At 40.9% G+C, this 22,508-nt stretch overlaps 1 protein-coding gene across 1 annotated transcript in view; it reads left to right on the plus strand.

Moving 5' to 3' along the window:
- The window catches only part of gabrr2a (gamma-aminobutyric acid type A receptor subunit rho2a), a 94,550-nt gene extending 76,086 nt beyond the window's left edge, over positions 1–18,464 (plus strand). The window contains exons 8-9 of the mRNA XM_049596295.1: positions 1,276–1,484; positions 16,843–18,464. Of these exons, the coding sequence (XP_049452252.1) occupies positions 1,276–1,484; positions 16,843–17,178 (545 nt within the window). The 3' untranslated portion in view covers positions 17,179–18,464. The remainder of the gene's footprint in view (positions 1–1,275; positions 1,485–16,842) is intronic.
- Positions 18,465–22,508: the final 4,044 nt, after the last annotated feature.

The raw sequence follows: 22,508 nt of genomic DNA on the forward strand, positions 1-22,508 counted from the left end.
GATAGATAGATATGTATAAAAAAAGGGGGGAAGATGGGTGATAACATGCAGGAAAGCGAGCATAGCAGCATAGCCACTGCGGCTAGGACATTGTCTTCATACCTGGGACTCCCACTCCAGAGTCAGTTTTTGAAAACTCATACCCGCCCATACCTGTGAAGTCTGTCACCATAACCGACCCATTACCAGTCAGTAGGTCTCAAAGCTGCACTCGTTAATTAAAGTCTTGCGACCCTACCCGCAACTGTGATTAAACAGACACAAGCTACAGTCACTACAACATTTTGGCATGCTCCTTCCACCACCATAAAACTTCAAAAGTGGTGTATTGGGTGTCTTGCACTCGAACAAAGGCTGCCACCTCATCCTCGGGCTGCAAAGTTTCATTGTCCTCCATGTCGGTGACAGGGTCAAAGGTTCATTTGTGCCACTGACTTTCAGAATAAAAGGAATTGTGGCTTGATAATAGTGATTAAAATGTAAAAATATCACATATATAGTGCACACCTTTTTCATTTACCTACAGGTACCCAACCCGGTGCAGGACTCTGGCCGTCTCAAACCACTTAACTATTGGGTGCCTATATGCTGCAACTCTGAACATCTAGAAAATGCGAGCAGGGGCGCTGGTTGCTACTCTTTTGCCAACTCTGTGCTAACCTATGGCACAGGGGCAGGTTGTATCTTATGTTGCTAAGCAACCATAACCACCATTATATAATAGCCTACTAACCAGAAATCAAGTTTGGAGGTGATCGGGGCGTCGGTGGCGTAGTGGTAGAGCAGGCGCCCCATGTACAAGGCTGTTGCTGCAGCGGCCTGGGTTCGACTTCAGCCTGTGGCCCTTTGCTGCATGTCATTACCTCTCTCTCTCTCTCTCTCTCTCTCTCTCTCTCTCTCTCTCTCTCTCTCACGCTTGAGCTGTCCTATCAATTAAAGGCTAAAATGCCCAAAAAATATCTTTAATTTAAAAAAAAAAATGTTTGGAGGTGATCTTCTTCCAGGCATTGTTTTTCAAGAGTATTTTAGGCCAAAAATGATGTCTGTGGGATGGATGTAATGCTCGAAATAGCTACATTGAAAACAGTGGATTTGAGGGCCCAAAATGTGTGTTTACAGGCCCTAAATTGGTCATGTTATTGCTCTATAGCTTTAGCTACCCAACACTGGGTCAGTGTCTTTATCCAGAGCAGCCTATTATACTGTATCTACACTGTGAAAGTAAAAATAGACTGCACTTTAGTTTAACTAGAACATTGTGTATCTTGTGTCCAGGCATCACGACAGTGCTGACCATGTCCACCATCATCACTGGAGTGAATGCATCCATGCCCCGTGTGTCCTACATCAAGGCGGTGGACATTTACCTTTGGGTCAGCTTCGTCTTTGTTTTTTTGTCTGTGTTGGAGTACGCAGCTGTTAACTACCTGTCCACCGTCCAGGACCGCCGAGAGCGCAAGATGAGAGAACGGGCACGATCTCAGGTTTGTTTCTGTTTCATGCTCTTTGGTGCTGTGAGAAAAACTCCCAACTGGTATGCAATATTAATAAAATGAAGCAAGTGTCTCTCTGCGTTTGTGCTTGATCATTCCCTTTAGCTGTTCAGAGAATGCAGACTCCAAAAGCTCCAGCCACACTCGCTGACTGTGCAGTTTCACTTCTGTCAGGCTGTCTGGATATTTACTAAAAAACAAGAGCGGCAGTGAAACAAATAAAGACAAAAAGAGCAAGAACACAAGTGATTATATTTAACAAATGACTGCATGGTGGTAACATTCAGCATCTCATCCCTGACAGATGTTCAGCAGTTCTGTTTAAAACAGCCTGTTGAACCAGAAAAACTGTATCTGAATTTGGATGAACAAAGGAACTCACTAAATTGTGTATCGGTAGTCAATACCTTTAAAGGGGAAAAAAGCGAAATCGTTTCACCGCTAGGTTTGCTGTTGTGCACTGCCTGTAGACCAAAACAAAGTGTGTCATGAGCCACACCTCCCTCTACCTCTGCTCTCCACCCCCCATTCCACTCACCTCGTCTGAACTTAGTTTAGCTGTTAGCGATGTCTTTCACTCCCTCTCGGGCCCTGCTGTGTTTAGCTATTCCCCTGCCTACTTCAATGAGGATGGTACCTGTAATAAATGCAATATATTTGCTGAGATGGAGGCGAGGCTCAGTGACTAGAAGAGCTGGTAGAAGCGCTCCATAGCTGTAAGTTACTCTAGTAGTTGGTGGCAGCCGACTCGGCTAGAGCCATCGCCGGATCCAGGCTAGTGCTAACACTGGGAGCTAACGCTAACGTTCCTACTCTTCTCTGTGAGTGAGAGCGATGTTTTAGCCTGGCTACATTTTACAATGCTAATTGCAAATGTTAGCTGGGCTGCCGGGCTACACACCTAACATAACCGTGACACCTGACCCATTGCTGGGACCGAGCCGCTAATAACTCAAGCTCCGGACATTAACCCATGCTACGATTGTAACATTAAATTTAATTGAATGAACTTAGCGACATGTGCCTGTTACTGTAACACTAATTAAAACAGACATTTGACTTTATGTTGTTACTTAACTGTTACCTGTCCAGGAGAAGACGAGCTCTGAGTCAAATTGTAGCCCGTTTAGCTCTCGCAGTGCTCTCCACCTTGGAAATGCAAGGCCAATGTTAATCCGGGTTCTGTCCCTTTCTTTATCCGACATTTTCTTGCTTTTGAGGTAATGTCGGATCCTGGTCGTCTTCAGGTGAACGTTTCGTTCCGCTCTCCACCATTTCGCTTCGAAAATACACGCTGCCATTGCTCACTGGCTGTAGCCTTTTATAGGGAGGGATGGCCAAGGGCTCCGAGAGGAGGGAGGAGGCGGCAATTCACATGAACGTACATGAACGCGCAGCAGGACCGGCTTGTAAACAATGGGCTGGAGATCAACACAGAGAGAGGGTGTGTGAGGTCATGCTATACTCCAGATGAAATTACACCTCCAGTTCTTCACATAGCAATTTTTTAATTCCTTCAGTCTAGAAATGATGAATTTCCGCTTATTGCCCCTTTAAGATATTGACCAAAATAACACAGTTCCAAGTAGTATCAAAACATATCCAGTCAAACAATACCTGCATTTGATCCTTTTTGTGCCAGGGATCTGGTGGCATGGTGTATTAGACTCAGCGTGCTGAAATGTAACCAAAACGTTACACAATTATGGCTACAATGACAAACAATCAGAAGCTAAGCCCTATGAAATGCACAGTCCCTTATACTAACATCTCAGCACGCTGAGTCTAATACACCATGCCACCAGATCCCTGGCACAAAAAGGTATTACAAAATGCACAATATGATGAATGTGAAGGATTCTTTGGCGATTAGACCCCACTGAGATGTGAATAATTAGGGGGTTAATTTAAGAACATCCCCCTGATGGAGTCTACACACTGGTGGTGCAGGTGAAAAGAGGGATGGCTTGAGAATGAGGATGATAGGATGAGGAGCAGGACTTGGGCAGTGATGAGCTGAAGGCTGAAGGTGGATGGGGTGGAGAAGGGTCGCATCTGTTTGACCTACACGGACAACTGACAGCAGCAGAAAGGAGAACCATTTTTAAAAACTTGACAGCAACGACATGATTGGCTTAGGGAGATTGTGGCAAAATCTGGTTGGATTAATTTAGGGTGATGCCCATAAGTCAGCTGAGAGAGTAGAAGCCGGAGAGGAGCAGGGAAAATTGGGAATTAAAAAAAAGGACTGTAGAGAGAGTTAATTTCTCAGTTAGATGCCAGATGTGGTTACCAGTGACACTGCAAAGTAGTATATTTTTAATAAGTTCTTCTGATATAACGGCTCATAAAGCCTATTGAGTCTGCTTGAGTTAATGTTATTTAGCTGCTTTGATCCTGCTTACAAGTTTAAGCTTCTGTCAATATGGACATGCTACACACCATTAGCTCAGTTAGATTCTCCAGAATTCAATCATATAGTTCACTTTACTGAAACCATGAGCACCAAACAATAATTCATTCATTCATTTATCTGCGTGGTAAACAAGAGAGGCGAAAAAGGGTGCTGACTCCCTACCTCTGGAGTGGTCATAAAGTCTGTATGGGTCTACTCCTTGATTATTTCTATTCCTTTAGTCTGTACAGGTCCACCAATCAAAGAAATCAAAATATTTTTCGTAAAAACGATTCAAATTTGTAGATATTATTTTAAGAGAATAAATAGAGGTATTATGTTAATAAAGCAGGTACCACAATCCTGGGTGTGTCAATCAAATGGAGCTAGATCAAAAGAATGAACTGTAATACTTCAAATAAAAGCCTAGTCCCAATTAAACACCCAGTCCCTTTGACTAGGCTGGTGTGGCTGCACATTTCTACAAATAAACGTCTTGAGCTAACGTTAATTAGCTGTTTAAACTGCACATACAAATATAAATGTTTAAGCTCTTGTCAATATGGAGATGCTACATATCGTTAGCTGGGTTAGATTCTCCGCAATTCAATTGTTCAGTTCATTTTACAGAAACCCTGAGGATCAGAGAAGACCGTAATTTAATCAGATTTACTGGCATGACGAAAAAAAAGGTGACTCCCTTCCTCTAAAGCTGTCATAAAGTCAGAATATGCGTCCATTTCTCGATTACCTTTCAAGTTATTCATGTTCCTTTAGTCCATAAGGATTCACTGGTCAAAAGAAAGGGGCCATTCATAAAAATTAATCCAAGTTGTGTGTATTGTTTAAACAAAATAAAGTGGTGTTGGGTTGGTACATCAGATGCCGTAATCCTTGAGTGCTGTAAAAAATGTCGTAATACTCTCTCTGATGCCTTGTCCGTTTGGAGCTAGTTAAACTAATGGTTTATAATTGATATTTGTTTTAAAGCCTAATTTTTATAAAAGTAATATTCATACTGATTCAAATAAACAATTTTCCCATCTTTGCATAACAACAGTTTTGTGTAAAAGGAATTACAGGCCTCTCTAACATAGACGCTTGTCCCAAATATAAGCCTGTTGACTTCAGCAAATAATAGCCAGGGCTACTAATTCAAGTTTTACGGTAGCCTCATTTTTATAAAAGAGAATTCATAGTGGTTTAAATAAACAGTTTAATAATATTCCCATTAGGTGTGTGCTATAGCACATCATTCACATTAATACCTGTATAATTTTTAATATGATATGAAAAATTCATATCGTGATACTTGCAATATTTTGACTTGTTGACATATTGACGTCATACTGTTACCCACGACAACAACAAGCATGGCTGAAAGCGAAATTATTACTGATTCTACGGTGGTTCCAAAAGGAGGAGCAGCTTCAGTAGTGTGGAATAAACTGAGGCGTCCTGAATGTGTAATTCACAGCCCCGAACTTCTCAGACTGTTTTAGTGAGTTGCCGCTCAGAGGGAACATATTCAGCGAGTCCTCTGGCAGCAGCACAACATCTCTCCCTCTCCTCTCTCACCATGCGCACACTGGAGTCAGTGATATCAAGCACATTTTTTGTATTTGGAAACTGTTGAAATGTGTCATTTGTGGGAGATTTTATCATGTTGTACTATCTTATAACAATGAAAACTCTGTGTGTGTGTGTGTGTGTGTGTGTGTGTGTGTGTGTGTCTGTTCCATGTTTTTCTCCTCACTGACTTGGTCAATCCATGTGAAATTTGGCACAGTGGTAGAGGGTCATAGGAGGATGCGAATGAAGCAATATTACATCAATTGGCCAAAGGGGGGCACTATAGCAACCGACTGAAATTGCAAACTTTGAATGGGCATATCTCATGCCCCATATGTCATAGAGACATGAAACTTTGCACAGAGATGCCTCTCCTCATGAGGAACACATTTGCCTCAAGAACCCATAACTTCCGCTTATATAGATTTTCCACCATTTTGAATTTTTTGAAAAACACTTCAAATGGATCTCTTCCTAGGAAGTTTGAGCGATCTGCATGAACCTGGGTGAACATAATCTAGGGACCAATATCTAAAGTTCCCTCTTGGCAAAAGTTGGAAAACTTACTAAAACTGAGCTTCTATAAGGCAATGAATATTGCGGAGGGCGTGGCTCATCACATAAAGGTGTATAACATCTCAAGGGTTTCACCCATCACCACGCAACTTTGTAGGCATATGACCACACATAATCTGAGGGGACCCCTCCATTATTGACCCCATCAAACAAAATGGGGGCGCTAGAGAGCTCATTTCTTATCTAGGCCTAACCGCCATATGGATTTTTACTAAACTTGGTAGATATATAGAACAGGACGCCTCAAGGTGACTGGAGAAATTTAACTCTAATTGGCAACTGGGTGGCGCTATAATAACAGAAAAATGCTTCAAAATGGCTAAAATGCGACCGATCGCTGTGGCTCCCCTGTGGACCAATGTTTTGGGTTTTTTTTCAGATTTTTGGTATGACTAAGTCATGGTATGGTATGCTGTACATAATCACAGAAACTGTCAGTGTGTCATTCTGTCAGTCAGTCGTTCTGTCTGTCCCACGTTTTTCAAACACTCTGTCTGAATACATTGCTCTTCTTAATGGGTTCAGTTGACTATTTAATCTGCAATTTCCTATGACCTGTATCCCAAACACACACCATGTGAAACTGTGCTTGGGCAACTGTGCACTCAAAGGGTATGGACTAGTTAATATTGTATACATAATCTGAATCTCACTCTGAGTTACTGTTGCTGCTCGCAAACTAAAGAAATAAGAGATCATTCTTGTTTGGTTTTTACTGATTATTTGAAGGCAAACTGTGAGGTTGACATGTAAAACTATATTACTTATTTTGTTACATTCTTTGTACTAATTTGTCATATTGTCAAGAATATCGCAAAAATACCCTGACATATTGTGAGATTATTTTAGGGCTATATCACCCATCTCTACTTCCCATGTTTTCTGAGCAAGAGTTTTGTGTGAAAGGAATTAAAGGCTCATCCCAAATAGCCTATACGCCAGTTGTGTGTAATAACTGAAGCAAATAAAAGCCTGGGCTATTAATTAAAGTTTTATGATATACTACTCCATTCACCTTATGGGTATTGAGTAAGGACAGCTGCGTTAGAGACTCCTCAGCTCTGATCGGTTGTTTTCCTTGAGCCAAGTAGATTCTATCAGATGCCATTAGAAGCACAAGAAGTGGAAGAAGGAACATGAGACCACCTGTTTCGTACTGCCATGTGGTTGTAGGGACAGATTCAGCACATATGACAAAAAGTTATTTTTCTAAAAGTTACCAACTGTATCTGTAAGTGGTTCTTATAACAACATGAGCCAGCAAAAAAAAAAAGCAGCACATGGTTACACATAGTAGTTATACTGAGTGGGACAGGTCTCTCTCTGGGGTACTGTCAAAACAGAGATGTCTTTCTTAGTGTGACTGATAAAATCCCAGGAGGAAGATGAGGTGGTGGACTCCCAGCAGCATGTGGCAGACTGGGACAGGCAGCATGGGAGGCAGTGTGCAGCATGAAGATGGAGTGGTCAGTTTAAATAGACTGCCCTTCTTCATGAAGTGTAAACAACTGCAGATGTATTTTCACAGTACAATTTGTGCTCTATGGGGCTTTTATAATCCAAGGTATCTGCATGACTACAAAACATGAAATGGCTATAGCAAGGGCCCAAGCTAACAGATGACTTAAAAGCATTACAGCCTGTTGACCCAAGTCCATTACCATATAGTTAAGTGTCGGCCATAAGTGTGTGTGGATGTGGTAAGTGGGGAAACACCACCTGCTGGCAACAGGAAAACATGTTTAGTGGTAGTAAGTTAACAGGAATTGATAGACTGCTAAAAACTAGTACTAGTACTAGTGATGGTGAATCAGTTTTACCTGCCTAGATGCAAATGAAAGTGACAACAGGTGCAATGAAGAAGCAAAAGCAAGACAACCACTGAAAAGGGAATGGATTTACAGTTGCTCTCTTCTCATCCTTCCTGACTGATTCTTCTCTAGTTTTGTGTTCTGCTAGTGTCCTAGTCTACTACTACTGGTAACATTAGGCTGTAACTGCTGCCCAGTCAGGTTGCACAGGTAGTCCAGCTTATCCAGGATGGAACATCCATACGTGCGGTTGCAACAAGGTTTGCTGTGTCTCCCTGCACAGTCTCAAGAGCATGGACAAGATACCAGGAGAGTGGACATTACACAAGGAGAGCTGGACAGGGCTGTAGAAGGTCATCAACCCAGCGGCTGACCAGTATCTGCTCCTTTGTGCGAGGAGGGACAGGAGGAGCACTGTCAGAGCCCTACAAAATGACCTCCAGCAGGCTCCTGGTGTGCATGTTTCTGACCAAACTGTCAGACTCCATGAGGATGGCACGAGGGCCTGACATCCTCTAGTGGGACCTGTGCTCACAGCCCAGCACCGTGCAGCTCAACTGGCCTTCGCCAGAGAACACCAGAATTGGCAGGTCCACCATCGGCACCACGTTCTCTTCACAGATGAGAGCAGGTTCACGCTGAGCACGTGACAAGAGTGAAAGAGTCTGGAGATGCTGTGGTGAATGTTATGCACCTGTAACGTCATCCAGCATGACCGGCTTGGCTGTGGGTCAGTGATGGTCTAGGGAGGCATATCCTTGGAGGGTGGCACAGACCTCCATGTCACAGAAAACGGTACCCTTACTGCTGTTAGGTACCAGGATGGTACCTCATGCTGATGCAATGGGCCTTGGGTTCCTCCCCGTGTAGGACGATGCCCAGCCTCATGTGGCTAGAGTGATGATGCTCTCTTTTTCCCCTGACCTCAATCCAATTGAGAACCTATGGGATGTTATGTATCGCTGCATCTGGCGCCACCAAGTACCACCACAGACTGTCCAGGAGCTAACTGATGCCCTGATCCAGGTCTGGAAGGAGATCCCCCAGGACACCATCTGCCGACTCATTAGAAGCATGCCCAGACATTTTCGGGAGTTCATACAGGCATACAGGGGCCGTACACACTACTGAGTCACATTATGAATTAAAATAAAATTCACGCAAGTTGGATCAGCCTGTGATTTCAGTTTTTACTTCGACTTTCAGTGTGATTTTGAATTCAGCCCTCAGTGGGTTAATGATTTAGCTTTCCATTGACCATTGTTATGTCATTTTGTTCTCAACAAATGATACATCAGTAAAGACTTTCAACTTGAATAATTTTGTCCATCTAAATCTGATATGTGATTTAAGTGTCTCTTAGTGTCCCTTTTTTTTTTTTTTTTTTTTTTTTGAGTAGTGTATAATGTTGGGTTAATTACAGTAACATCCTCTGTTTCATGCTTGCAATGTCAAGTGCCCTCAGTGCTGAAAACTACTTGCCGAGTACATTTGTCATCATTTGCTTAAAGTTGGCAGTAGCACAAACGAACAGGGAGATGTGCGGTACAACAGCAGATTGAGGAGAACAGGTGTGTTCCCAGTTGGAGTATCACCTCTGTCAAACTGTGTGGGAAATGTGAAATAGCACATTATGTCAAATTGTAAAAGCTTGCATTTTCTGGTTTTGTATCTCTGCAAAATAGTTGTTGCCCTACCATTTAAAGACCACTGTGTGTAGGCTTAAACATCAATGCCAACCTTTTATTTTGGTTTTATTCCCAACATCAATGATGTCATTTTCCCTTGTGTTGATGTGCACTGTCAAAAGGTCCAGGCTTTCCATTATTTGGAGCATTTCAAGTATCTGAATCAAAGTAACCAAAGGAGTCACTGATCATCTCAACAGGCATACCCCTGACCAGAGAGAGCCAAATTCACTCCAGACAGTTCATAAGTAATAATGATCTACCTTCACCATAGCTGTGCAGTAATCACCTGTAGGCCATTTGTACAATAGTGAAATGAAGTGACTTGGTCTTACAACTTTATTGCAAAACAGATCTGCTGAAGAGGTCGATCTAAAGATTGGTGGAAAAAAATGGCAGTATTATTCCATTATTAATGGTGTTTCAACATAATTTAGTTGACATGTTAAGAAAATATATGGAGATATTCAAAGCATGTTCATATGAGTGAGACAAAGAGACGCATACAGTACATGAACAGAGAGAGGTGAAACTTTCTTTTGTAATTCAATTATACTTAATTCACTGATTTATCAGTGAAGAGTAGGAACTGCAAACACACGCTGAGATATTCATTATGGATGCACGATAATGGATTTTTTTGCCGATATCCAATATGCCGATGTTTAACTTAACTTATGTGGCTAATAATTGATACCATTATCAACGTCCACGTTTTTCCCTACCTAATTTTAGTGATCGTCAAGTGTCTTCTGTAGTGGAATCAACATCATATTATGCATGCATACTCTTTTCGTGATGGCCCACCAATAGATGAAACTGAATGTATGTAATTTTTTGATGTATGCAATTTTCATTAATTGTGCAAATTAAGAAAAAGCATGTTGGCCGGTTCTGATTTTAAAACATTATAAAGCCCATATTAGCCAATACCAATGATGCACCAATATTATCAGCATGTTGGCCAATTCCAATGTGTTATTTTAAAGCCAATATCAACCGTTACTGATGATATGCTGATATTATCATCCATCCATAGTGTTAATGGTATGATCCTAACTATTAATACACACAGCATTTAATATGCCTTCATTTTATTAAAAAAAAAAAAAAAAAAAAAAAAAGCTCAGGTCCTCTACCAGAGGCCTGGGAGTTTGGGGTCCATGTCATTGGTCCGACAGCCCATTGGTCTGACATTCCATTAGTCCGACTGTCCGTGGTGCTGAACGGCTCCCAGCAGGCGTATTTCTGCCTTGATGGTGCGCCATGACCAGCTCTGGGTCAGCTGGGAAAGGCTTGAGGCGAAGCTGGCTCACGGCTTATGTGTTTGTCACTTTCTTTTTCATTTTAACCCACACCATGATCTTTTCCTAACCCTAACCAAGTGGTTTTTGTGCCTAAACCTAACCAGACCTTAACCACAGGGCATCATGATGATTTCGGAACAGACTTCGGAACAATGGGTTTAATATGGTCGGACCAATGGGCTGTCGGACCAATGGGCAGTTCCCGGGAGTTTGAGGGTTGTGCGCAGTATATTAGCTGTAAAGGACTGCACACTTCCTGATTAAGGCTTCAGATGTTGTTCCTGGAATCTGCGGGAGCCACTCTCCCAGTTTGGGGGGTCACTGCCCTGAGCGCTCCTACTACCACGGGGACCACGTCATATTTGGCCTTCCACATCTGTTCCAGCTGTTCTTCCAACCCTTGATACTTCTCCACCTTTTCTTGTTCCTTCTTTCTGATGTTGCTGTCGGCTGGTGTCGCCACATCTACCACCACTGCCCTCTTCTGGTGTTTGTCAACCACCACTATGTCCATTCGGTGAGCCAGCAGCTGTTTGTCAGTCTGGAAGCTGAAGTCCCACAGGATCTTAGCCCTGTTGCCTCTGTGTTGTCTGTCAGTCCAGCATTTGCCAGCCATTGGTAGGTCTTCTTGATGTCAGCCGCTTCCTCTATCTGACGGTGGTATGCACCATGTAGGGGCTTGTCCCTCCATGTTGTTTGCTCCTCCACTCCTTCACCCTCCTCCGGTTTCTGTTGTCTGAGGCATTCACTTAGCAGCTCATCCCTTGGGTCCACCTTCTTGATGTACTCCTGGATTTTGGATGTTTCATCCTGGATAGTGGCACTGATGCTCACTAGTCCTCGGCCTCCCTCTTTTTGCTTAGTGTATAGCCTCAGGGTGCTGGACATGGGGTGCAACCCTCCATGCATGGTGAGGAGCTTTCTTGTCTTGATATCAGTGGTTTCTACCTCCTCCTTTGGCCAGCTTATGATCCCAGCTGGGTATCTGATGACTGGCAGTGTGTGGCTTGGACCTTGTTCTGAGCATTCAGCTGACTCCTCAGGACTAACCTTACTCTCTGAAGGTATTTGGTTGTAGTCAACTTCCTTGCGGCCTCCTCATGATTTCCATTAGACCTGTGGGATCCCAAGGTACTTGTAGCTGTCCTGGATATCTCCAATATTGCCCTCTCGTAGGTCAGCTCCCTCAGTTCTGATCATCTTGCCTCTCTTTAATACCATCCTGCCATCCTGACTTCTCAGGACTTGCCCTACTCTCTGGAGGTATTTGGTTGTTTGGTCGTTGCATATTATTACACATAATTTATTCCTTCATAAGAGTACAACATTTTTAGACTTTGAATTAAAAGAGATGTTTTAAGAGTAACTATGGAATCCACAGCATTCAGCAGGGAGTGCAGATAACTGTAAAGATGATACTGCACACTAAGCAACCAGTGCAGTTTGGGGAATTTTGCAAATGGTCACAAAAGGCCATTAAACTAACAACTAATATACTTGTTCAACTGTTATATATATATATATATATATATATATATATATATATATATATATATATATATATATATATATACTTGTTCAACTGTTATATATATATATATATATATATATATATATATATATATATAACAGTTGAACAAGTATATTAGTTATATATATATATATATATATATAACAGTAAATGCATCAGGAAAATGAATATGAATGTTTTTGTTTCTTTGTTTTATTTATCATTATTAAGTAAATATGACAAAGGCATAGGAGTAATTGGGAGTCAGGCACATACACAGATAGACCCCAGGTGGTGCTCAAGCACCTCTCCTTTTGGCCTCTGACTAGATAAGAGCCCTTTTTACAAGACTTTTTTTTTTTCTTTTTTTCTTTTTTAATTTTATATATTATTTTAAGTTTTTAGTTTGGCCCATGACATCAATTCTCAATTAAAAGCGCGTTGCATTTGAGTTTTAATTCTGCCAGACTGCAGGAAGTCCTGCCCCTCCCTCTTCAATGTCCCTTGTTGTCACGGCCACCACAGTTAACACACAAACAAATTAAGTGCCCTGCAGAGCAGCATCCACATCTCCCTAACCTGCCTTCACAGACAGCCAGGTAAAGACAGTGTTTGACCTGAGCCTCGGCCCTGTTAAAACATCTAAATGCAGCAAGTCTAACAAAGGCTACAACCCACTATTAAGCTTAACAACAACTAAGCTAGTCTGGTGTAAAATTCCATTGACTACCTCCAACATTCTGTCAGATTTGGGTTCACATGCTGTGCAGTGCAAGCGAAGACAGACACTGAATTGCTTTCCCTCTTCCATGTGTCTTTATAAACCAAAACTCAACTTGAAACACTGACCAGAGCAAGATATTGCTGTGCTGATAATTTATTTTAAGAAATCTGATGTGGTTTGGTGCTGCAGGAACATCGTGTGTGCAATGACGCAGGAGGAGAGGAAGAGCGCAGAGCTGCATGCGTCTGTTATTTAGGATTCATTAATAATATTTGCAGCATATTTAGAAGATAATTATAGGAATTAGTGTGGTTCTCTCTTCTACAAAATGTAATTGTTCACATATTCTAAGGCAGTGGATTGAATTTAATTTTATGGACCAACAGGAAATTAAGCAATAATTTTTAGAATAAATCAAAGGGTTCTAATGAGAAAGTATAAAGGACAGAAAATATAAAAACAAGCCATGCAATAAGGCATGAAAAAAAGAAACATGTTAGACAGAGGCCAGATTTAATGTAAATAAACCAAACTTCCCCCTCAAAAAAACTCTTCCTCTTCAGCACTGTGTGGATTTTATGTCTAATTGAAGAACTTTGACAAAGACAAAGTGTGTCTGTGTGTCAGAGCAGTGTCAAGACATTTCCACCATAAGCTGATGCAGAAAAAATCACCAGAATAAAAGGAAATTCAGTGTTAATACTCAAAATTTGCTGGGAGAGGACACCTGGAAAAGCCTTTAATTTATGATGATGTGAGAGGGGTACCCTATTGTTTGTTTCTTGTTGCTTGAGCACCAGTGACTTGATAGGGTTATCTGGGGATGTCAGTCTAGATGCTGAAGTTAATTTTCCTGAGCCCAGGCTGAGTAGTAAACATGATAGGAGGTCTGCCACAATCAAGGAATCAATGTCCACTGCTGTTTCCATCTTAACTGATCCACTCTTTGATGTTTGTGTTTTAGGGAACAAAAAGACTCATTACATTTGCTGTACACTAAATACTCTTGAAATTGCTTGTCTGTGTTTATTATTCATTTTGGTTGATCAAGTATCTCCAGAAAATCATAAAAAAAAACTAAGAAGCTATTTATTTGTGAACAGCAACTTAAACTTTCTATATATTCTGATTCTCTGTTGCCAGAAACTAGAAGACTAGAAAAAGGTTCACACATCAATGCATACCAATAAATATGCAGTATTTTGTGGTGAACTGAAATTGAAATAGTCCCCAACAAATGCACCGTTTCCTCCTGTTTGGGAAATGTGACCAGCTGTTGAGGGAAACTTTATACAAAATTGAATGTCTAAGGTCATTTTAGAGACCACAATGTTCAATTCCAGCTCAATTATTTAGGTGTTGGACAGAACATACTGGACATTTTGCTATTCTCTGTACACTGTTGAACAAGCACCCATCTCATAGAACAGATCCATTTTAGGAAATTAAGCTGTCCTAATGGGCTACCAGCCCAGTTCCCAGAAGAAAATGTTGGCATTGTACATTTCTGAAAAAGATGTTACAATTGCATGTTTTGTACCTATCATATCAGTGTTTTTAAAGTGATGTAGTATATGAGCTGACTCTGTCATGTGTAGGTGAAGGGGATGATGGATGGTGTGACAACTAGGTGAGACGCCTGCCAAGATGCAGACCACTGTTCAGGACCAACAAACAACAAAACTGGTTGTTCTTTAGCGACCTGTCACTGTTTTTCCACCAGGGATAGTGCCACAAAAGGAATTTTTAGTGAGACATTGCTGCTTTTCCAGCAGGATTGTGCCCCCCAAAATGGATATTTTAAGCCAAAACGTAATCTTTCCTTTACCATAGCCAAGCAGTTTTGGGGCCTAAGCCTAACCAAAGCATTCTTGAAATGTAAAGAAATGTAAATTTGTAACATATCTGCTACTAATTAAAGGACAACTTCGGTATTTTTCAACATGGGCTCTATTTCCCCATGTGTATGTGTACGTATGATTCATGGGTACCACTCGTTCTAAACTTGGTTCAGTATTGAGCCGCGAAACGAGCTAAAAAAAAAAAAAAATTATTGAGTTTTGGTCTATGAGCTCTGTTAAACACCTTAGTGCACAGCAGCATGATACATGGATGAAATCCAGCATGTACATTCATGGAGGGCTGTAGCTGCTGCTAATCTGCAGCTAAACCTTGCTAGTAGTGAGGTTATAAATTAAAAATTGTCCTCCTGTCAATGTGCTTCAAAACTTGACGGCTGTTGTCCATTAGAGTATGAAATATCATGTGTATGAAAGCACTCTACAAGAGAAAAGCTCACGCAGTGTTCAAAATGGAAACAGTTCATCCTCTAGGGAGCATGAATATGCCTTGTCAACTTCATGCCAGTGTTCCTTACAGATATTTCTAGGGTTCAAGTTAACAATTTTGTCAGATGCACTAGAACAGTAGGCTGCAACCTGGAGCAAAGAACCTATCGAGATTGTACAATCAGTGTAAGCGATAGTGAGATATTTCTACTACACAGAAGCATCTTACTTTCCAGGCTTTTGTAAACTACCAGATAATGATACCTCTTCAGGCCAATAAAGATTCATAGATCCGTAAAACAAGAGAAAAAAATAATCACTTTGGTTGATCTGGTCACAACCCTTTAGATATACTGCATATAAACATTGTCAGTGGTTTTAAGAGGTCACAATCTGAAAGGTTTGGAAACTACTATTAAACATAAAAGATCAGGCGGGTCAGCACTAACACTGGGATTCATCCCCTTGAAACATGAATATCCACAGCATGTTTCATGGGAAGCCGTCCAACAGACTTTGACTATTGGTCAAGAAGAAATATTTACTCTAATGGTGGTGTTGCACGATGGAGTGGGTGGTCAACTCAGTTAATAGGAATTATCCTCTGGGGATAGTGAAATTAATTCCAGATATCATGGTATTGTTGACGGTAGTTGGAGTGACTACAGCATTAGTCAAATAGAAATGCTGACCTTGAAAGCCAGCTCACTACTACTACATGGGATTATCCTATGGAGACAAATGAATATAAATTCTAAAAATATCCTAATATTGTTGCCTGTAGTTGATGAGAATTCTTGCTCTGGGCAAAAGTGTTGGAGTGACTCCAATGCTACTCAGGTTGAAATGTTAACCATATGGAACACCAGTCACCACACTTAAAGGGATAGTGCACCCAAAAATGAAAATTCAGCCATTATCTACTCACCCATATGCCGATGTAGGCTCAGATGAAGTTTTAGAGTCCTTACAACACTTCCAGAGATCCAAGGGGAGAGGGGGTAGCAACACAACTCCACCTAATGCAGGCTGACGGCGCTCCAGATTCAAACATCCAAAAACACATCACTGAAACCACAAAATATCTCCATACTGCTTGTCCGTAGTGATCCAAGCGTCCTGTAGCCCCAACATAAAAAGTTGTTTGGGAAAGTTGTTTTTTTTTCTCTGTGGACAATCAATATTCATACCAAATATCACAGTATTATTGCCTGTAGTTGTTGAGAATTGTTGCTCTAGACCAAAGTGTTGGAATGACCAACAATTACCAATCACTGCCATATAAATAAGTGCTGCGATTAGCAAGACACAAAAGCTATTACCATGGATTATCAAAGCTGACGATCTGCTAATGACACTGATGGGTTTTCATTACTTATTTTAACCCTTCAGGCTCAGGATACCTGATAATTTCCCCAAACTTTTGTGGAATCCCTTAAAATTCCAGTAATGATTTTATTGTATTTCTTCCCCATCAGTCACTGCCCTGCACCTGTGGAATCTCCCAGACACGAACCATGACCATGCTGGACGGTACCTACAGCGAGGCCGACACCAATAGCCTAGCCGGCTACACTGAGGAGCCTATGGTGCCAGAGGAGGAGCAGGAAGAGCTGCACGAGGTTCCAGAGAAACCTGAACACATGGTGGTCCATCTGTCCGTGAGCAGTGAGTCAACCACCACCAAGAAGAAGAAGAGCCTGCGTGCCCTCAACATCATCCAGAACACCCACGCCATTGACAAGTACTCCCGGATGATTTTCCCTGGTTCGTACATTTTCTTCAACCTTATCTACTGGTCCGTCTACTGCTGAGAGACACTCCCGAATCTGGACTGAGGCCAGGGAGGTTAACACACAGACAGTGTGAATGCTGCATCAGAAAGGGACACCAACTCTAAGAGTGCTATTGTACTGTACGTCTGGTTCTGCAAAGTGCAAGTTCTACAAAAATTCAGCATTAAGACTTTGAGATTGATTGAGCACTTCTTTTTTGTGTTTTTTTTTCCTCATGCAGCAATTTGAATGTTCATTAACGCTCTAAACCATAAACACAGAAAATAATCTTTTGAATGGTGTTTTTCAACTACGGATGCTAATTCTCTTTTTCAGCATCATTAACTGTCAACTGCTGTTGAAAAGCTCTTTGTCCTCATTACTGCTGTTCCTGAGATGATGCCAGCTTTGGTGGGAGAAAAAGTACATTTTGTATAACATTGATAGGTAGGGATAAGGTATGCTTTGCGTGTGTATCATGCTGTGAGCTACTCAGTTAACAGGTGTCTGTATTTATATTTACTGGCAATGATTGTTTAGCTGAAAATCACCATGATTATAAGGTTTTAAGGCCCATAAACCATCAGTTATGACTTGATTATAAACAGTAATGACAGTTTAATTTTTAGTATGTCACAATAACAAATGTTGACCATATTCTTTAAGCCTGTTATCTCAAAAAAAAAATGTATATTGTTATTTAATGTTGATGAATAAATCAGACTGAGAGGGTGCAGCCATGTAAGCAGCCCTGTGAGGCTGGATTTAGTGGTGCTTCTAGCTAAATGCTAAATGCCAACATGCTAACATGCTTATGTTAACATTCAGATGATGTTTAGCAGGTAATGTTTACCATGCAAACATTTGCTAGTACAGCTAAGGCTGAAGGGGATGACAGTGGTTTTGCTGGCATTTGGTCATAAATTAAAGTACTGGAAAGAAATAAACTTGATTATGATGGGACTAGATGAAAACTCCGGATCACCGTAGTTTTTACAGTTCATTCTGTGGAGAACATGAATGTCTGTACCAAAGTTCATGGTAATATTGGGTTCAGACTACACAATCAGCCAGATTATAGCCTGGCGCAGTGCCATACGATGTCGGCTTGGATCGTGAATGACAATGAGTGATGTATGCGATAATCCATTGTGTCATCTTGTGACAACAGACGAGAACAAATTCCACGTCTGGGACACCTCACAGTGTCCCGACAGAAAGTCTAATATGTTTACTTTTTTTGTCATCCATGAGTTCTCCTGTTCAGCAGTCCCTTTGACCAATAGAAACACAGAGCGATCTGCTGCCATGTACAACTGTATGGAAACAACACCCCAGCCTTTTTGATATTTCTTGTAGGAACTACCACATAGAGTAAAAATGGAAAAATGATGGCGTGAAACAGCAGAGGCACCTCGTCAACTGGGCATTTAATTATCATTCCCTCTATATTTTTATATTTTTACCTTTGATCTGCTCCCGTTTGCCCTGTTAAATTTGATGCATCACACTGGCATTTCAAACTCCACACATCCTATATCAATTTAAAATCAACAGCCTCTTATAATTTTGGTGAAGAATCCCTTCATATTCTAAAAAGGCTTTTATTGTGAAACATGTACAGGATTTGGAGGTCGTGGAGGATTCAGTGACTTGTGGTACTTCAAATGTAGCCCCTGCCATCTGGTGGCACTTTTTACATTATTACAATAACAGTTCAGCTGGGACATGAAGAGCCACAGTGACTGACATAATAGTAACAATAATAAAAATAGGACAAGAATAATTGTGAAAGAGGACCGGAGATGATTGGTTATGGACCAATATGTAGTCTGTCACGTCTGCCAGCCAAGTCACTACAAGATTATATGACTCCATAATCACCTAATCTTACATAGTGACTGTTAGAAAAGACAAAAATGTTGTGTAGTCCGAACCCAGCATAAGATATTTCACTCAAAAACCAAAAATGTCAACCTCGTGGTGGTGCTTGAGGCAAATTGAGTCAAATGATCACCAAAAGCAGTAGGATTCATCCTCTGGGGAAAATAAATGTAAATAAGAATTGCATGACAATCTATCTACTATTTCACAGAAAATGTCAGTCTGGCCCAAGGTAACCACCTCTGAACCTTCCCTATATCCCTTTCTCCACCAAATTAGCTCTGGCTCTTGAACCAGTTCTGTTTAGAATTCTTAGAACCTTTATGCTATCTAACAAACAAGCCCGCATTTCACCAGTTTTGAGCAGAACTATTGTAATCAAGGATGTGTCATCAACAGAAGGCATTGAAAAAACTGGCCTCCATACTACATGGTCCGTCAAGAGTGGATTTCTTCAGTGAGTCATTTCTATCAGCTTTGACATGTAAGTCTCCAGTTGGGTGCCATTAAACTGTTGCAGAAATAGATGGCTCAACAAGATAAAGATATCTTAGGGTTACTCCCTTTGGCACCACAGCACCACTTGATGTCTTTAGGAAATTTGATATTTAAGTGATGATCTTGAGGTAACAGGCCTAAAAAGGCGGTGGTCATGGCCAATCTCGACTTCTGTAGCACTGACCATGTAAACTGTATTTTTTGCAGGCTGTTCCCACTTACTGTTCGTACTTAAACCTACAAAAATGAATGCATTATAATTCATGTATAACCCACCTAATTGTGAGCTGTCTTCTGTCATATAACAGGAGCAAAGAACGAAGTCAGTTCATGAAGAGTGACAAAGTCCATGTAGGGACGTAGTCGGGGTACTGGGACTTTGACCCAGAAGACTGCTGTTTGTCTCCTGTGTAAAACCAAAAGTTGACGTTGAATTATTTAAGTTACTTATGTACGTAACAACACACCGCCATGCCATGTTAGGTTAAATAACTTGAAAATGTCCAATCACAATTCTTTTCCTAAACCTAACCAGTTAATTCAATGTATGAACCAAGTGCATAACTTTTCGTAGAAAATCATACTAATTGTATCAAGATTGCTGATTTTTCACTGATTTCGTACTGGTTTTCATATTGTCATGCTATTCTGATATGTTAAGACTACAATGACTTTTTGACAAACTGGCCTCAAACTTTCATAGCAAGGTTACTAGCACTACACAACACTGCACTACTTACAGGACCACATTATTTATTGCTAATTGCCTTAGCATGTGACGAATGTACTGTATGTTCACAGTACCATAGATGACTATTGTGATACCTGTATCATAATAGCTAAAAGGTTTGTTGGCCAGTGGGACATTTTCTCTAAAGGTTGCTGTAGTCATTTATCCTTGTTAGCAAACAAAATGAGCAAAGGCTAGCTTAATAAAATGGCTTCAGAACTTACCAGTTACCCCACTGGTGAATGCAGTGATTTATTTAAAATAATTTTAGAGGGACTGATTTCTCTTGTCTTCGAAATAAAAGTCAAGAGCAGATTTGTAACACTGGAATAAGCTTTCTTGTCCATTTTGCACTTACCAAGCAGAACCATAGACTGTATTATAAAGATCGACGATATGACAGCACCTTATAAGTAGAGCCAAATCATCTTAATCAACCCCTGGTGGCCCAGCTGTAGCATAATTGATAAACCTCACCCCATCCATGTTAGCAGAAAAACTCCAAATACATGTCCAATAAATTTTTCCCAAAGGTGGTTTCAGTCATTTTACGGAGTTCGTATCACACTGAAGTTTGTTCAAGTGTTAACTTTTCTGATTAGTTTGGCTCTAACCAGTAATTTGATGTCTAAAAGGGGGATTGACATCATGTGCTTGCTATCAATTGTGCTACTCGCATTTGGTTGGTTGGCAGGAACTCAATACCAGCAGAGATCTCTACTGCACAGACTCTAAATGTGTTTCAAATTGCATGCTTCCGTTAGTACATTTTAATGTAGTACACTATGTACACTATGTACTTATTGAGTGGTGCATTTTTTTCAACAGGGTAGCATTGTCTCAAATCACACACTGCCATTTTGTACTTACCAGAAGTGAGGACGGAGTTTGTTTTTAACCACCTCTTCTTCTTCACTGTTCTTTAAACAGTGAATTGCAAACTGACGTTTGAGCATCATTGCCAGCATTTTACCGCAGTTTCTGCACACACATAAACCAAACTTACATCACAACGTCAATGCTGATTAAAAAGTGTTGCCATAGCTATGAGCAAGTTAGCTAGCTAGTAAATGCTATGGCTTTAGCACTCACATTATTGTTCGCAGTACCAAATCATTACAGACCCAACAAACATTACTGACGGCTTCTATTTGACACCAGTATAGGTACTTAGTCCAAAAAACATGCATAACTAACAGGCTCCTTGTTGGCCCCAGCAGCCATGTCAAAAGTTGAGAAGTTTGCTATGTCACAAAGATGGCGACCATCATCCCTCGCTCAACTTTAGGACCGTTTTGAGTGAGAAGGGCTGTGTTCGTTCATGCTATATTGTAGGCAACTGAACTTGCTTGCATTTCTTTAAACGCAAACAAGTTCAGTTGCCTACGATATAGCACTTGCGATTACCATGACCTGGATGACTGAGAATCTTCACCAACAAGGGCTGTGTTAAATCAGCTTTCCTGAGAGGAGTACAAAAACGTAAGTTCATTACTTGATTTCACATATAACACTTACAAAATCAAATCACTGCATGCTTCTTATCCTGGATCTCAGTGCGTGCGCCTCACAGAAGAGGTGAAAGACAGAGAGGCCTACACACTCCCAGCTTGGCCTTTTCTAACCTAAGCTCCTCCCACTGACACCCTACTTCCTCATCTATCTTCCCCTAATCCACCCAATGTCCTGGGTCCTGAAGTCCTCCCCACTACACCATCATTTTAGCAAAGACTGAAGACAAATTGTTTTGTAGGGAAATTGTAAATGCTAACAAACGAATCAATGTTCTAACTAATCATCATCTCTGAAGATGAGGTGCTCAAGTTTTATTAAGCTGTAAGGTGACACTCATTTATGTTTAAACATTGACAAAATGTCCCAGAAACATTTTTTCAGCTTTTTGTAAGACTGATGATGAAAACCGTTCATATGAAAATACATTTACTGGTCAAAGCTAGTTGAACAAAGACTGACCCTTAGATGGTTCCAGCTTTTTGGCTCTTTATATGGTGGCCCAGAAAGGCAACATACAAGAGGTCAAATAACAAATGAACAAAACTAAAACAAAACATCAGGAAACATGTAGCTTATCAGAAAGACAACATTTTAGACAATAAACCTTTAAAGCTGCGACATGGTGTTGTAGTGGTTAGCACTTTCCCCAGGCACCAAGAGCATTCTGTGTTAAAATCCGCAAGCAAGCCCATGTCAGTGTGGGTGTTCTCTGGCTTCCTCCCCTTCCTCCCACAGTCCAGCA

The sequence above is a fragment of the Epinephelus fuscoguttatus genome, linkage group LG14 (assembly GCF_011397635.1).
Source record: "Epinephelus fuscoguttatus linkage group LG14, E.fuscoguttatus.final_Chr_v1".
NCBI classification, from domain to species: Eukaryota; Metazoa; Chordata; class Actinopteri; order Perciformes; family Serranidae; genus Epinephelus; species Epinephelus fuscoguttatus.